Source organism: Pogoniulus pusillus, chromosome Z, assembly GCF_015220805.1.
Source record: "Pogoniulus pusillus isolate bPogPus1 chromosome Z, bPogPus1.pri, whole genome shotgun sequence".
NCBI lineage: Eukaryota > Metazoa > Chordata > Aves > Piciformes > Lybiidae > Pogoniulus > Pogoniulus pusillus.
In genome coordinates this window covers 90,141,862-90,160,162 of record NC_087309.1, presented here as the reverse complement: position 1 = coordinate 90,160,162, position 18,301 = coordinate 90,141,862, and the positions used below count along the sequence as shown (strand labels likewise).

Here is an 18,301-nt window from a genome sequence, read left to right as displayed (position 1 = left end):
TGAGAACTGTAGAACAGGACTAACAATAAAATTCCAGCTCCTGGAGCTATGCAGCTATGCAGTTCCAACTTGGATACCCAGCAGAAACATCTATGTAGAACTGAGATACCAAAAGTAAGAACAACTTCTATAATTAAGTTATTAAGGTTTATGTGGGTCCACCTTGGTGTTCCTTTCTTAGAGAAAACAACTCATTAGTTTCCTGGGTGCACATCACATCAAAGATCAATTAAACTTTTTTTTAGAAGCTGATCACTGAATAAAACATTGAGTAGTTTTCCTGCAACTACTCAGACACAGCATTTAGTTTTACAATATTGATGACCATATCCACCAGAACTTTATGAACCTTGCTAAAGTAACTTCAAGGAGTTACGTCATACAACACAAGAATAACAAACAGCCTTATGCAGCAAGAATACAGGTCACCTGTTATAAGATAGTAAGATAAGATCATCTAGTTGCTATAGAGGGGGAAAACTGACAGATATGGCCATTACTGGGCCAAGAACCCTGAATTTTCTCCTGTGTACACCTCTTCCTACTCAGCCCAAACTGCAACAAGACCACCATTTCCATAAACTTGCTGTGCACTACCTTGTCTAGACTGGTGCAAAAGCAAGCTACCAAATGGTTCTTGGGAACAGGTCTTAGTCAACTTCTATGAACATTAGCATGCATGCCATCTAAAACTGATAAAAAGGAAATAGTTTTCATAGATATTAAAAAAGAATTAATCACGTTACACAACTTTCATGCATTTGTGGTAGCACATGTGAATCCTCCTTTATTCGTGATAAAGCAAGAGTAAGGCATGAAAACGCAAAACCTGTACAGCTACCCTCAGCTCCCTGAGTTCATGCAAATGAGTCCATAAGCTTTAAGGTTCCAAATAGACTTAGTAAACCAAGGAGACATTGCCTCTAACTGGCGACAAACGAGAGGTGCTGCCCTATAGACATCCATTTACAGAGGAATACCTATCTACTATAGGATAAAATAAAACCAAACCACATGTACCATTTGTACAAGTTCTTATGCAGATTTGCTAGTCAGCATAATGTAAGAGTTAACAAAACACGCAGCCTAGAAGAACCAAAGATTCATGAGAGGAAAAACCTGTATTTGTACCCTTTGCTACCAGAAATGTTATTGTGCCTCTTGAACCACAGAAGAAGAAAGGAGTGTGGCTAAAAGTCCAAACAAAAACTTATCTAAGGACTTGTAAGGGTTTGATATACCATCAAAAGAGCAAAGTCTACCAAGTGGCCCCAAGAAAAAAAAAAAATCAGGGTATACCATCTTGGCAGATAACATCTTAGATACAGCTGAATTGATAAAGATGTTCCAGGTATCCCCGCACAAGACAGAGGAATTTGTTTCAATGACCAGCCAAAAAAGCTTTGGCTCCAGAAAACACTTTGCCTTATCAGGACAACAATCCGTTTAAGAAGATTGTGTTGGAATGTATGGCCATTCATCCTGAAAGAAACTGGATGCAGAGGTTTACCTTTATGTACTCCTCTTAGCTAGCTCTTTTTAACTGGTGCTGCAACAGAGAGAAGTAAGTTTTAGCTGATGGGGCTATTAAACTGTACACAAAGGCTGGCAGCACACTAAAGAGAGAATATCCTTAGAGATCTTTAAGCCTCTTAACTCCAATAATAGCTCTGAGGTTTTCTACATACTGAAGCTGTTCTGAAGAAACTACAGATGCTGACTGCACAAACCTTGAGACAGGAAAAAAAAAAAGCTATTTCAGTAAATTGTCTCAGATTACTTCAGTAAGCTCAAGTGGACACCAGTAGACTGCTAATTCTTGAATAGAAGTTAATGTTCAACAACCCCACAGAAACTTCTAATTATCAACAAACAGCTTCACTTGTGAGCAGCACCTCAAAATGTCCACCCTTTCTTTAGCACAAATATCTTGGCTTAGCTTCCAGTTGAGTTTACGTATTTGCCTGCAAGGTGGTACTTCATTATTACAGCTGGCAGGCTTGCTTTGCAAGGGTAACATGCCTGCTGTCACCTCTCCCTCAGAGAGCATAAAGCAGAGTCAGAAACTGCCAGAATGTGTTATCGGGGCAACAAAGTCATTCTACACGTTTGTTCTGGGCCCGAGTAACAGAGGGAACTCTTAAAATGAAATTAAAATCCAGAGCAAAAAAAATTAAAGCTTCAAATAAAAAAAGTACTCCTAAGATAAATACTGAGGCTGCAACTGAGTAAGTCAAGTGGAATGCAAAAGGGCAGCAAGTTCTCTCATTCTGACACACAGATATAGGTGGGATGAAGATGGACAACCTCCTGTATGCGTTGCTAGGACAAAGCTTTTTATCTGTGTGCCTGACAACGTGCAATAAACTATAACCCTAATAGATACAAGCAAAAGAAGTGACTTAAGACCAAGTCTTGTTTAATTGTATACATGCAGTGATGATCAAAGAGCAGATGCACTGGCAAACACCTACACCAAAGAAGGGAGGGAAGAAAACAGTTCTTTGAAATGAGAGTTTCTAGTTAGTGTGCTTCACTTCCAAGGGTACACTCACAACTGGAACGTGCAGCTATCTTCTGCAAGGCAGGGAAAGAGAATGCAGAGTGGAAGTTGGCAGTTAATGTCAGAAAGTCTCATCATATGTAGCAAACAGGTAAGGTTTGGCTTCATGACATTTAGTATCAAACAGGGCCTCAAAGACTTCCCTCAAACAAACTGATCTGAATTAGCACCCTGATTTGATAGAATGACTGAATGGCTTAAATTGGAAGGTAATTTAGAGATTATCTACTCCAATCCCTCCATCACAGGCAGGGATGCCTCTCAATGAGATCTGGTTGCTCAAGGCCTCAGCCAACCTAGCCTTGAACACGCCACCTCTAGGGAGGAGGCTTCTACAGCCTCCCTGAGCAGCCCTTTCCAGAGTCTCACCACCCTTGCACTAAAGAACTCCTTCCTAAGCTCCAGTCTAAACCTACTCTCCTTCAGCTTCAAACCATTCCCCCTTGTCCTGTCTCTAGACACCTTTATGAAAAGTCCCTCTGCAGCCTTCCTGTAGGATCCGTTCAGCTATTGGAAGGCAGCTCTAAGGTCCCTGGAGTCTTCCCTTCTCCAGGCTGAACAATCTCAGCTCCCTCAGCCTGTCCTCAAAGCAGACGTGGCCCAGTCCTTGGATCACCTTTGTGGCCTCCTCTGGATTCACTGGAAATGTTGGAAATAACTCATCAGAAGTGTGATGCACAAATTATTTCAGATCTGATTTAAACACACAACTCAGAAGGTAACTACCACGGTACACAGACCACAGGCTGCATACAGATTCTCTTCAGTGTGAAAACATTTCTTATCTGCCTGACTTTCCCCAAGAGTGCAAAAAGTTCACCTTCCAGGAAGGGGAAGATCCCTGATTTGCACTACTTTGCTGTTTGAAGCTAGCTAGAATGTTTTGGTGAGAAGGATTAGATCACAGGCTGTGAAAGAGAAAGAGTGGTGATGTCTACTTTACTCATAGGCTTGCTGAGATGTAGAAGAACAAGAATCCAAACACAGATAAGGCAGTTGCTCTCTGTCTGGGCTCTGGGCTGCATTTTTCTCTCTAACCTCACACTCCACCTCTCTGATTAATGCATTTGCTTCCTAACCCCCCATGTTAACCTTCTATTCTTCCTTGGGGCACAAGGCAACATTTGGGGTAAGGTGGAGGGGTGGCAAAAGGTGGAAAGGTGGTTCGGAGCCCCTCCTGGAGACTCAGGTTTCTGGGAAGGGAGCTGTGTTTCTGTATTACCTTTTACCTCGTATATTTCTGTATATAATTGTATATACTGCAAATATCTGCTTGCATATTCTGCTAAACTGTAAATTTAAGCTTCATTCAAATTTCCAGAGCCGGCTAAGTCTAGTCTGGGTGATTTCCAAAGTGTAGGGAGAGCAGGTAACACCCAAACCACCACATTTGCACCTACACATTTGGCTGACAGCCTATTTTCTCTGCCAGAGGTGGCCACTACAACTCCAAGTCCCACTTTTTTTGCCAAATACTCTACAGCACAGATCTCCACAAACAATGGCGACACTCCACTCCTTCCTGCTCTTCCAAGTAGGCACGTTCTGAAAGCAACATTAAAGCACCAAGCTGAAACCTTTGACCTGCTGGAAAGCAGCTCTATGGAGAAGTACCTTAAGAATCCTGGTGAACAATAAGTTCTACATGGGACAGACATGTGCCTCTGTGGCCAAAAAGGCCAACAGTATCCTAGAGTGCATTAAGAAGAGTGGTGTGAGCATGTCAAGGAAGGTTCTCCTATACACTGCCCCAGTGAGATCATATCTGGAGTACTGTGTCCAGTTCTGGGCTCTCCAGTTCAAGGGACAGAGATATACTAGAAAGTGGCCAATGGAGGGCTAGGGATAATTAAGGGACTGTGGTAGGATGAGGAGCCAGGGTTACAAACTTGAACACGTTGAAGTCCACTTCAAGGTGAGAAGAAACTTCTTTCCTTGTGAGGGCAATAAATCATCGTAGCATGCTGCCCAGAGAGGTTAAGGAGTCTCCTTCTCTAGAGATTTTCAATACTCATGTGGATGTATTCCCGTGTGACCTGCCCTGGGTGGTCCTTTTCTGGCAAAGGGGTAGTCCAATGCCTGACATTCCATGATTCTGTAAGCTGCTGAATATACATGCAAAGTAACTAGCTACAGGGCAAGAAAAGGCCCAGAAATGTGCAATGTTCTTGGAAGGCTGAAGATCCATGCTGCAAAGGGTGACACCAGACACAGTGAAGGGCTTTTCTTTACAAGGCTGTGGAAGCTCCTTATGCCATCTGCTTATAGCCTTGGGATCCACTCTGGCTTTTAACAGCTTCTAGTCCAATATGCAATCAATTGTTTTGCATAGGAAGGTAATTTCTTACACTTTCTTACCCTAAAAATGCCAAAAAGGACAAATTCAATGGCTTATGGGGTTGGAACTCAACAGGAACAGGACTGGAATATGATGCTCAGAAAGGCTGTAGACAGTCTGTTGTTAAATTAAGACTACATACAATCCTGGGCAAACTATTTATGGAGACCCTGCTCAAGGAAGGGGGTTGCATTAGATAACCTCAAGAGGTCCTTTCTAACCTCAGTGATTCCATCATTCTGTGAAGCGTTTCTGCAAAGTTAGAAGAAATGGCTGAGTTTTTCTGAATTTCACTTGAAGTTCAGGTATCAAGACCTAAGAACCACCTCAAAAAAACTGCAGGCCTCCTACAGTACTAGGTAATGGAACAAGCCAGCTGAGCCCCGCTAACTCTATGCTGCTGAAGGCTGTCCTTATTCCTCTCCTCCTTATGCTAGCACTGAAGAACAGAGACATCTTTGTCAGCGGTTCCTTTTTAGATGCTAATTTTCACCTCTTAATGCAGTGATACATTCCTAATGGGTCAGAGAAGTGCAAGATTTAGCATACAATGAGTTACAAAGGTATGTGAAGCAGGACGGAGGAAAGATGCTGCCAAACCACTCATGATTAGCTTCAAGACTACTCAGCTACAGCCGTGCCAGCACTGTGCTTGGACAGCAAAGGTGTTCTGGATCTTGCATTCTTAAGTGGCTCATGTCCGTGAGCACTGTGACACCATCTTCTTAGTGATGACTGAGACCAATTCTATTTTGCCTTGTGCTGTGTTACATATCGACTGCACAGAATGTCACAGCTTGCTGGTAGTGCCAGCACATAGAGCAAAAAAACACATGCATGTGCTGCCAACAGGTGAATGGTCTGCTCTGTGTGGTGGCTTATCTTAAGGAACAGGTAGAAAGGCTAAGGAGAGTTTGGGAAAGTGAAATAGATTGGTGGAGCTACATCCTTCCTGCTCTGAAAGATGCTCATCCGGAGCAGAGGGGCCCCTTGCTTCTCCTTCTCATCAGGCTGAAGGAGTTGATCCAGTAGATGAAGAGGAATGGAAAATGGTTTCTTCTTGGGGAGGTAATAAAATTCCATCCCATCCCTCTCCACCTTTACGGGTGCTGATTCAGAACAGGTATGAGGCCCTACATCCAGAGGGTCAGTCAGATGAGTCCAGAGAGAATAATGTGACTACAGTGCCTCTCATTGTCACTTCATCTGTCAGATGGATGACAACCTCTGGTATTAAAAAGAAAAAGGTAACAGTACTAGGCAACTCCCTCCTGAAGGGAACAGAGGGCCCTGTATATTGTCTGGACTCATCCCACAAGGAGGCTGCCTGAGCTAATTCAGCCCTCTGATTATTATCCACTGCTGGTTTTCCAGGCCAGCAGTGATGAAGTTAACAAGAAGGGCATCAAGGTAACTAAAAAGAGAATTCCAGGCTCTGGGTAGGAGCACAAGTGGTGTTCTGCTCAGTTCCCTCTGTGGCAGGGATGAATACTGAAAGGTACAAGAGGACCCACATTGTCAATAAATGGCTCAAGGGCTGGTGCCAGCAGTGGAATTTTGGGTTCTTTGACCACGGGGCAACCTTTACCACACTTGGCCTGGTAAACTCAGAAAGGGTCCCACTATTTAAAAAGGACAAAAGAATTCTAGCCCATGAGGTGGCAGCCCTCATTGAGAGGGCTTTACACTAGGTTTGAGGGGGGAAGGAGATGAAATCAGGTTCTACAGAGAGAAAACTGAGGTTGGTATGCCAGAGTCAGAGGTGAAATCAGCAGCCAGCTGACGTGCATGTACATTAATGCATGCAGTAAGGGTAACAAACAAGATGAGCTGGAAGCCATGGTACAGCAAGAAAGCTATGATGTAGTCACCAGCACAAAAACATGGTGGGAAAAATTGCATGGCTGGAGCACTGCCATGGACATATACAGGCTTTTCATGAAAGACAGGAGAGGGAAAAGGCACAGAGGGGTGGCCTTGCATATTAGCGAAGCTCTTGATGCCATGGACTTTGTGACTTATGATTGAGTGCTGATGGGTAAAAATCAGAGGGCAGACCAATAAGATCAGTACAATGCTTGGGAGCCTGTTACAGGCCACCCAACCAGGAAGAGAAGATGGATGTATTACACTATAAACAGCTGCAGGATGTCTCAAGATCACCAGCCCTTGGTCTTGTAGGTGACTTTAACCTGCCAGATACCTGCTGGGAACTTAGCAGAGAGGAGGCAGTCTAGAAAGATTTGAGAGAGTAAAAGATAGCTTCTTGACACAGCTGGTGTGCTGGCCTACCAGAGGTGAGGCTCTGCTCAACCTGCTGTTTATGAATAGAGAAAGGCTGGTGGGAGATGTTGTGGTTGGAAACTGTCATGGGTGCAGTGACCACAAAATAATAAAGTTTTCAAAATGCAGCAAAGCCAGGAGGGGCATCAACAAAACATCCATGCTGGACTTCCAGAGGGCAGACTTTGGCTTACTCAAGTAACTAACTTAAGAGTGTACCTTGGGAAAAAAGCCCTTAAAAACAAAGGGGTCCAGGAAGCTTGGACCTACTTCAAGAAAGAAATCTGGAAGGCGCAGGAACAGGCTGTTCCAACGTTCCAGAAGCAGAGCCATCAGGAAGACAACCAGCCTTCATGGGCAAGGGACTTGTGAAGGAATTAATGAAAAAAAAGAGAGCAGATCACCTTTCGGAAGAGAGGGAGTTAACTCAGGAAAAAAATAAGTATGTCGCTAGGTCATCTAAGTTGGGAGCAGGTGTTGGTCTGTTAGAGGGTAGGAGGACTCTGCAGAGGGACCTGGACAGATGGGTACAGTCCAGTGCCATGAGATTTGAGAAGGCTAAGTGCTGAGTTCTGCACTTTGGCCACAACACCCCATGCAGTGCTACAGGGGTAGCTGGGGGCAGGGTGGCTGGAGAGCAGCCAGGCAGAGAGGGATCTGGGGGTACTGGTCGACAGCTGACTGAACATGAGCCAGCAGTGTGCCCAGGTGGCCAAGAAGGCCACCAGCATCCTGGCCTGTAACAGGAATAGCGTGGCCAGCAGGACCACGTTAAGTCATTCTGACCCTGTACTCAGCACTGGTTAGGTCACACCTTGAGTCCTGTGTCCAGCTCTGGGCTCCTCAACTTAAGAAAGATGTTGAGGTGCTTAAATGTGTCCAGAGAAGGGCAAGAAGGCTGGTGTGGGGGCTGGAGCACAGCCCTACAAGGAGAGGCTGAGGGAGCTGGGGTTGTTTAGCCTGGGCTAGAGGAGGCGCAGGGGAGACCTTATTGCTCACGGCAACTACCTGAAGTGAGGTTGTACCCAGGTGGGGTTGGTCTCTTCTCCCAGGCAATCAGTGACAAAACAAGAGGACACAGTCTCAAGTGGTGCCAGGGCAGGTTTAGGCTGGATATTAGGAAGAAGTTCTTCATAGAAAGAATGATTGGCATTGGGATGGGCTGCAGGGAGGTGGTGGAGTTGCCATCCCTGGAGGTGTTTAAAAGGAGACTGGATGAGGCACTTAGTGCCGTGGTTTAGTTAATTAGAAGGTGTTATGTGATAGGTTTTGTTCAATGATCTTGAAGGTCTTTTCCAACCTGGTTAATTCTGATACAACATATCTAGGTACATTTAGACAGAAGATGCCTTCTGTTCACTGAACTCCATTTTAAATGGCTAGTGGCAGTGTGCCTAGTACAGAGACACCTGCTAAGGCATGGCAGAAGGAACCTGCCATAATGCTAAGGATCACCTGCAGGAAACATTTTGTAGGGGTTCTATAAAGCTGTGCAAGCTTTTACTGATATATACTACCAGCCACGAGAGCCTGCTCCATCGTCTCCTCCATGTGCAAAGTACATGTACATTCCAGCTCATAAGAACATACACTGTCTCCTATGTATATTTAGAGACCAAGTCCATTTCTCTGTTAGGAATGAGTAATTTTGGTTCATACAGCTTAATCATGGCACAGAAATTAATTTTCTAAGAATAGGAACACTGTCAGAGTGGAAGCTGCTCAAGGAATACAGCTGATTACTATGGCAATCCTATTCTCTGATCAGACCTGTTTAATCCACACTGAACTTTAAAAACACAGCTGCCAGGTGTATTAGTACATGGTTTCCAGTTCCTTAAGAGAGGAATACTACTCAGGAACAAAGATTGGGTCTGCTCAGCCTGGAGAAGAGAAGTCTCTGGGGAGACTTGATAGCAGCCTTCCAGTACCTCAAGGGGGCTACAAGAAAGCTGGGGAGGGATTTTTTTGTAAGGGCTTGTAGTGACAGGATGAGAGGCAACAGCTTTCAACTGGAGAAAGGGAGATTTAGACTGGACATTAGGGAGAAATTCCTCACAGTGAGGGTGGTAAGACATTGGAACAAGTCACCCAGGGAGGCTGTGGATGTCCACCCTCTGTGGAGGTGTTCAATGCCAGGTTGAATAGGACCTTGATTAACATGGTCTAGCAGAAAGTGTCCCTGTCCATGACAGGGCGGGTAGAACTAGACAATCTTTAAAAGGTCTCTTCCAACCCAAACTATTCTGTGATTCTGTATCTATAGATGTTGCATGTAAACAAATCTGGATGCTTTACTTCAAAATCCTCCTTTTTCCTAGGCAGCTGCCGTTGTCAAGGAGGGTATCAGGCTAGGAACATCTTGGTTCTCACCCAGTACAACTTTTGAGAGGCCATGATTTAACCTGCCTGTAACTAATTACTCCACAGTTGTTCCTGTCCAGCCAGTCTTGAGGCTGGCTTCTTTCCAGTGGTGAGAAAGACTTGTGAGAACAAGGTTTAGAAAGTGAAGAAACGAGACAGTAGTGGGATGGCTAAAGTGAGAATCATTAACTAACAAAGTAATTAATCAATCAAGGGTAGAAAATTTTGCTGAGAAAAAAACCAGAAAGGTGGGAAGAGTCACTGCCAGTCACAACTTTTTCCAAAGCACTAGTCTTGATGGAGACAGATCTGACCAACAGAGCTGGTGAAGCAGAATCCTGACTGAAGCTTGTCAGGACAGCAAAGACTTTCTGGGTATTATATAAGGGTGGTGAGCATATTTGTTCTCAGCCAGTTGCTCATTAAGGCTTGGCTATAATCTGTGAGTGCTAGCCACTACATAATTACTTTGTACTTCTGCATTTAGCTGTGCAGAATATGCTGCTACAAGCAAGATGCTCAAAAAAGTTAACCTAAAGAGAGGAGGTAACAGACTCAGAGAGAACAAGTTCAGCCTTGATGCTCTGCACTAGGTCCTCTTGCCTGAGAAGTGAAGACTCAAAGCAAAGACTGTCAACCTGCAACTTATAGTGATCTTTGGAGACTTCATCTCAGTAGGTAGGAAAAGTTTCCATTACTGGTCATCGTAATCTGAATACAGAAATTATGATTTCCCAGAAGTCTAAAACTAAATTTCTCCCTTTCAGAGAAGTGTTTAGGGATGCGAGTTGCTCAGAAGTGAACACTGTCACCAGCAGAGTTCTCAGGTGATGAGTCTGAAGACGTTAAAAATATGTATCAAGGTTTATTGCTGGTTTACAACTAAGCTACTATTGATCAGTTCACATTCAATACGAGCATGTGCTGCCTCTTCAAAAAGGTACTAAGAGAAACACCACTCATTTTTACCTCTCTGAAGCTGGCAGATACTCCCTTAACACTCAACAAGGCAGAAATAATTCAGAAATTAGTCATAGAAGCATCTCTGCTGATACTGAAGAGTACAGTCAGCTCTCTGGCATTTCAAAGAATCTACAGAGCTGTACACCTGCAGACAAAATGAACCAGGAATAAACACTAATTAAGAGGTATAGCAGCCTTCATGAGAAGACAAGGTCCCAGCTCAAACTCCTCCATGCCAGAGCCATGACTATGGCTTACGTAATCAGTAAACTGAGATGGGCATTACAGCCTCATTAACAGTGGCCCACAAAGACTGACTGTGCCAAGACAACTTGATAGTTCTGACTGCTGTTGTGCTGTGCCTGCCATATGACGTTTCCACAGATTTAATGACTGCTTATTTACACTAAAATGACTTTATTTACTTGCTAAAAAAAAGAAGACAGCAAATAACAAGCAAATTGATAGAGAGCACAGACTGAAGATCCTAGCTGAACAGTAACATTTTGTCTGCAATATTAGCTACCAAAATGACTAAAATTTGCTGTCTGGATTAACTGACTCTGGGTATAAACTCTCATATTTAATAACAACTTGCTCTGTATATATCACAAGAACTGATCACCAACCAACCAAAAATAAATTACTGCTGTCTGCATATTAGTGATCTCTGCAGCAAGATGTCACAAATGCATCTGAGATGTGTTGGAACACCATAAGCACATGAAATGACCATTCATGAAAAGCAACCATTTAATCTCAGTGAACCCTTATTTTTTTGGTTAGTTGGTTCTGGCATTTAAAGTTGTTTCACAAGACAATACTTAGTGGTATGTACATGAAAAGTCACTTCAAGCAGACATTCTCGTAACTTCAGTATCCTTCTAGTACCACAGTTTGATAGATGCTGATGAAGTTGCACATTGATACAAGTCTGGTGAGGAGCAGCTTAGGGACCTGCGGTTGTTCAGCCTGGAGTAAAGGAAGCTGAGGGAAGACCTTCTGGCTCTCTACAACTCTCTGAAAGGAGGTTCAAGTGAGGTGGAATTGGTCTTTTTTCCTAGGTAACAAGTGATAGGACAAGAGAAAATGGCTTCAAGTTGCATCAGAGGAGGTTCAGGTTGAATATGAGGAACAATTTCTTCCCCAAAAGGGTTGTCAAGCCCTGGAAGAGGCTGCCTGGGGCAGTGTGGTGATTTTAGGGGCTCCAGGTTATCCCAGATTTCATAAATAAAACAAAACAAATGACAAAGACCAAGATTCATCCCAGGGCACATGGTTTAGCAGTGGACTTGGCAGTGCTGGGTTAATGGTTTGACTTGTCTTAAAGGTCTTTTCCAGCTTAAGCAGTCATTTTATATGACTGGCCTGTAAAGCTAAACAAAGCCTTGATGCAAAGTGGCACCATACCCTAAATGAACTGCAAATGCAGAAGAAGAGAGAAAAACACAGCAGTTGAAGGCCCTGAATCCAGTGGTGACAGCAGCTGACATGGCCCACCTCTAAGTGGAGGCTCAGCCTGACATTAGATCCTATTATGAAAGACAATCATGCCTCTGGTGAGTAAGAGGTACCAGACATTGGGAGTGGGCCAGAAGGCGTTGAGCTGTAATCTCTCCCTCCAACATTATCATGCTTCACTTTCACCTGTTATTGTATCATCAGCAAAATTCCATAACCTGAACTTAAGATGTGAGAAAGCCCTGTGGAAAAGCCCACAGAAAGATAACAACAGACAGATCTAAGACTGTTCACACAGCTTTTGCTGTTATCTTACAGACTGAAGAAGAGATAAACCCACCAACAAAGAAAAGCATAAAATGCAATGGTGAACAAATCAAAACCACAGCATAAAAAGCAAGCACCATTAGCTGCTGTTTGGGTTAGTGCTGAAGACAGTTAGAGGTGGCATCTCAGCAACCTGGAGCACCTGCTCCAATAGGCCACAGAGGCTGACCTTCTCCAAAACAACTACTAGTTGGAGTGTTGTTTTGAAGGCATTGTTACAATCTAGGGGAAGGGAGAGCGGGAATTTCTCTACTGCTACAGATTGTGTAAGGAAAAGCAGAACTACATAAAATAACATTTGGCAAATGAACACTCAAACCTGCAGGGTACTGGCTTCTTCCACAACAACGACAGTCAATACTTACTGTGCAGACATGAGGCCAGTTCTCAAGCTGATGAAGCACTGCTGTGTTCAGCTCCTCCCAGTACATCTCCCGGTATATCTGTGGAATCTTCGACAACCAGACACCACTGCTGCATTTGCTCAGAATTTCTGTGATGCGACTCTGAACTTCTTCAATACGGGCAGCAGAAGGGCCAGAGGCAGCAGTCTGAGTCTTCACAGGAGAGGTATTCAAGTTTTCTGTTAAATGAAAATGTAGCCTTGAAGTAAACATAGCTTTCTCAGCAAAGAGAAAAGCAGGTTATTAATTACCTACTAAAAAAATCAGACATGGAAACTGCCAGCATAACATCAACTCTACCATGCAGATGTCCTGCCCAGTATGGCCTTTTAGTCACTTTCTGCTGGAGTAAGTGGAAGCCATGGAAACCTCAGACATTTAGTAATTGACCTGAAGATGAATTTTCAATCACCGCAGTTATTTTCATAAGGCACTTCTAAATGTTTCTTCTGAAGGGATTCTGAAAGAGGTTATGGAAGCCTCAGACATGCTATTGCAGACAAGATGCACTGAGGCAGTATCCCAAGAAAGACAGAAGATAATTTCTTTAGGAGTATAAGCACCAAGAAACAGCAATTCAGATGTACAAAACAAACCAATGATTTGCCTTGTGTTCTAAAACATGTGCTGAAGTCTGAATCCAGCACCCAGCCTTTCTGTGCTACTGCATCCAAGGAAGCCCTTCAGCAGAGCCAAGCACACATGGATGGCTAGGTTAGTGTGCTGCTTACTCCTGTAAACCAGGATTTCACTCTCCTGTACCAGATCTCTACCCTGGCAGTGAAGTTAAGGATATTCCTCCTCAACCTACTCACACTAGCTTTGTGCTTGGCTTTAACAGTTAGTACCTGAGGACTTTCCTAGAAAACAGAGGCAGACAAGTAACCACACACATTTCTCCAGCACTATGAAATCAACAGTGAGACAGCTCACTCACAGAACTTGTTTTGAATGAAGGTAATTTTGTGTCAGAAACCCAGTACCAAGATAGATTCTGCTTAGGGTAATACCAAATTTTAGGTAAGTAGTAAAGACAAAAAATGGGCAAACATACCATTTGAATCTAATGAAGAGCTTCTAGACAGATGGACTTGCAACTCCTTCTGAAATCGTGATGGGACAGTTAGTTTCTTCTCAGATCTAAAATTGAAAAGGTAAACTGCTTTAAAGCATTATCCTGGCTCTGGACAGCATCCTGTTTGCTTACAGGACTTACACATAAAACTTATTTCACACATTTCTAGCAGGCCCTATGGACACGATCAGTACTCACAATATCCTGGCTTGGATGACAACCTGATCAGCACTAACAAAATCAGATCAACTGGTGGTTTCAAGCTTTTTCTCACTATCCTGATCATTGTGAGAAACTAAACACATAGTGAAAAGATATTAGCATTGGCCTTCTATGACAGGGCTACATAGAAGAGGAGCAACTGATGTAACCCATTTGGACTTGTGCAAAGTATTTGACACTGTCCTACATAACAACCTTGACTGGAAGTTGGAAACACAAAGACTACTCAGTGCGTAAAGGATTGGTTGAGTGGTCACACCTACAGAGTTGTGGTCAATAGCTTAATGTCAAAGTGGAGACCAGTGACAAGGGTGCTCCTCAAGGGCTGGCACTGGGACCACCACAATTTAACACCTTTGTCAGTGACAAAGATTGTGGTATCAACTGCACCCTCACAAGTTTGCCAACAACACCAAGCTGTGCAGTGAGGTTGAGTTTGAAGGACAGGATGCTCTCCAGAGGAACCCTGACAGGTTTGAGAGGTGGGCCCATGCAAACTTTATGAGACCTGACAAGGTTCTGTGACTGGGTCAGTGCAATCACTAATATCAACAGAGATTATGGAGTAAAGGGCTGTAAAGCAGCCCTCTAGAAAAGGACTGAAGTGCTGTCCCACAGAATGGGCACAGATGTCACACTTGCAAGTGTTCTGAGGTTCTTCAGGCAGCAGAAGTTTATGCTGGAAGCATTTGCAGCAGAATGAGTTCTTGACAATGAAGAGGTCACAGCAAGGTGTAGCTTGCCAAGAATGCTTTGGAAAGTTAGACATGAAATACCTACATAAGATGCAAGCAAGAGGGAACAATAGTTGGAGAATAGAGCTCAAAAGACCAGGACCAAGCACCTCCTAAAGACATGTACCCAAGAAAGTCCTGCAGGGGAGAAGTCAGAACGGAAATTCATCAAACCAGTTCTCCATAGCAGGTTGTTGTCAACACCAGGCACCTCCAGACCACAGCCTCCACTGTGGAGTAATGAGCAGGCTCTGCAGATAATCACTGTTCAAAGGGCCAGTAAAGAGACTGGCCAGGGACACCTTGAGTACTGTGTCCAGTTCTGGGCCCCTCAATTCAAGAAAGATGTTGAGGTGCTGGAACATGTCCAGAGCAGGGCAACAAAGCTGGTGAGGGGCCTGGAGCACAAATCCTATGAGGAGAGGTTGAGGGAGCTGGGCCTGTTTAGCCTGGAGAAGAGGAGGCTCAGGGGTGATCTTATTACTGTCTACAACTACCTGAAGGGGCATTGTAGCCAGGTGGGGGGTGGCCTCTTCTCCCAGGCAACCAGCAATAGAACAAGGGGACACAGTCTCAAGTTGTGCCAGGGTAGGTATAAGCTGGATATTAGGAAGAAGTTCTTCACAGAGAGAGTGATTGGCATTGGAATGGGCTGCCCAGGGAGGTGGTGGAGGCACCGTCCCTGGGGGTCTTCAAGAAAAGCCTGGATGAGGCACTTAGTGCCATGGTCTAGTTGATTGGTTAGGGCTGGGTGATAGGTTGGACTGGATGATCTTGGAGGTCTCTTCCAACCTGGTTGATTCTGTGATTCTATGAAGAAACCCACAAGCTTCACTAGCCACAGCAACACCATGAAGGACTTCTTCCAGTTTCACTGGGAGTCTCAGATGCTGAAGATAGTGGCAACAGGAAGTCCAGACTTGCACAGTATCAAGCCAGCTCTATGTGCCCCAACAACGACCTTGACATGAGAGTAGATCCACACCTTTTCTATATAACATCTTAAATAATTTAACATTAATTTGTCTCCCTCACCTTTTCTGTTCCTCTAAGGTGAAACCATTGCTCCTCTATCAGCTGTGGGGTGTTACTTGAACCAAACATGCTACTATTTACCCAGAAGTGCTGAGTAGTGGATCAACTACAAGGGTATTTGTGAAACACCATTGGGTCGAGTTTCAAAAACAATGAAGGCAAAGTTACCCACACAAAACTTAAGCATACATTCACATCTTGCATTTGTTTGGTATATGAAAATGCTCTTCCAACACTCCACCTGCATCACAGAAAAACCCCACACAAAGCAGCAGCAGTCTCCTCTTAGAGGGTGCGCTGTGTCTGGTCATGTACACCCTACCAGAAATAATCCAAAATCCCACCTGAGACATGTATTTCTGAGCATGGAGAACTCCAAGCTCAATGGATAACCAAGGAAAAAGAGTCCCTTTAAGAGAAGCAGACTCAAAAGATACTGCCACCATTGCTCATCAGCAAGCAAAAGAAATCCATGAGCTAATCATGTGGGTGACGGCTGTCCTGCAACTGCTGCCTCCCAGTAGAAATCTGTATCTGTGCTGCAGTGCTCAGTGCCATGCTACATTTCTAAGACATTAAGCCACACATTAAACGACACATGAGTGCATGGTAAGCCAGCAGCACATTTCCAGTGAGGAAGAGGGTGGATGTTTCTCTCTTGACCTATGTCACCTGGAACATCTTGGAAAGGTACCTGGAACAGAGGACTGATGATCATCTTGTATGTTCAGACATAAACTGGATTTAGGTTACTCTCAAGACACTTCACAGAATCACACAGAATTAACCAGGTTGGAAAAGACCTTCAAGATCATTGAACAAAACCTATCACATAACACCTTCTAATTAACTAAACCACGGCACTAAGTGCCTCATCCAGTCTCCTTTTAAACACCTCCAGGGATGGCAACTCCACCACCTCCCTGCAGCCCATCCCAATGCCAATCATTCTTTCTATGAAGAACTTCTTCCTAATATCCAGCCTAAACCTGCCCTGGCACCACTTGAGACTGTGTCCTCTTGTTTTGTCACTGATTGCCTGGGAGAAGAGACCAACCCCACCTGGGTACAACCTCACTTCAGGTAGTTGCCGTGAGCAATAAGGTCTCCCCTGCGCCTCCTCTAGCCCAGGCTAAACAACCCCAGCTCCCTCAGCCTCTCCTTGTAGGGCTGTGCTCCAGCCCCCACACCAGCCTTCTTGCCCTTCTCTGGACACATTTAAGCACCTCAACATCTTTCTTAAGTTGAGGAGCCCAGAGCTGGACACAGGACTCAAGGTGTGACCTAACCAGTGCTGAGTACAGGGTCAGAATGACTTAACGTGGTCCTGCTGGCCACACTATTCCTGTTACAGGCCAGGATGCTGGTGGCCTTCTTGGCCACCTGGGCACACTGCTGGCTCATGTTCAGTCAGCTGTCGACCAGTACCCCCAGATCCCTCTCTGCCTGGCTGCTCTCCAGCCACCCTGCCCCCAGCTACCCCTGTAGCACTGCATGGGGTGTTGTGGCCAAAGTGCAGAACTCAGCACTTAGCCTTCTCAAATCTCATGGCACTGGACTGTGCCCATCTGTCCAGGTCCCTCTGTAGAGTCCTCCTACCCTCTAACAGACCAACAACTGCACCCAACTGTTGGGAATGGTAGGGCTTTTAGTGCTGTACAGCTGCTTGATCTTGACACACTGGAACATAAGCTGTGAGTTCATAACTTATAAGTGGAAAAGTACCGAGTTAAGTAAAATAGAAGGCCAAAATGACCCTAGAGGATGTTGCAACAGATGAAACAATGTAAAGCATGAACTTTTGGTTTTGTTAATCCTTGCTTATCTAGTTTCCAATGTTTGAGGTCTGTCTTGATGTCTGTACTGAGGTCTGTCTTGATGACCAGTTAGGATTTGGCACAATCTTTGGCTTGTATGCTAAGAGTATATAGCCAAGTGCTGAAAGTATAATAAACGTAACTTAGCTTGCATCAAGCTGCTCCCTGTGTCTTAATTGCGGCACCCAACTTCACATGGTACCTTCCTGTGTCTCCTGCTGGGTTCAACAGTTTTCTGTGGAACAGTAGTGCTAACACTTGCCACGACCCCTCTTAGAATTTTTGAGCTCTGAAATCTCTACAGGATCCTGTGATGTATTGCTTGCTCACACAGACCATGGTGGTTTTATCTCTCCAAAGATGGAATGGAACACAACTAGACCACAGCAAAGCCAACACACTCCTCTCCAGGATGCAAGTATGGACATCTCAGAGAAATCACAGAATGTCAGGGGCTGTAAGGCACCTCAAAAGATCATCCAGTCCAATCCCCCTGCCACATCAGGATCACCTATCACACAGGATCACACAGGAATGCATCCAAAGGGGTTTTAAATATCTCCACAACCCCACTGGGCAGCCTGTTCCAGTCTTCTGCTACCCTCACAGGGAAGAAAAAAAAAAAATCTTCCTTGTGTTTACATAAAACTTCCTACACCTCAATTTCCACCTGCTGCCCCTGGTCCTGTTATTGGGCATCACCCAGCAGAGCCTG

At 44.4% G+C, this 18,301-nt stretch overlaps 1 protein-coding gene across 1 annotated transcript in view; it reads right to left on the bottom strand.

Moving 5' to 3' along the window:
• TDRD7 (tudor domain containing 7) overlaps positions 1-18,301 on the bottom strand; it is a 55,191-nt gene that overhangs the window by 22,116 nt on the left and 14,774 nt on the right. Inside the window, exons 5-6 of the mRNA XM_064140009.1 lie at positions 13,758-13,843; positions 12,665-12,882 (exon numbers count right to left, since the gene is read on the bottom strand). Of these exons, the coding sequence (XP_063996079.1) occupies positions 12,665-12,882; positions 13,758-13,843 (304 nt within the window). The remainder of the gene's footprint in view (positions 1-12,664; positions 12,883-13,757; positions 13,844-18,301) is intronic.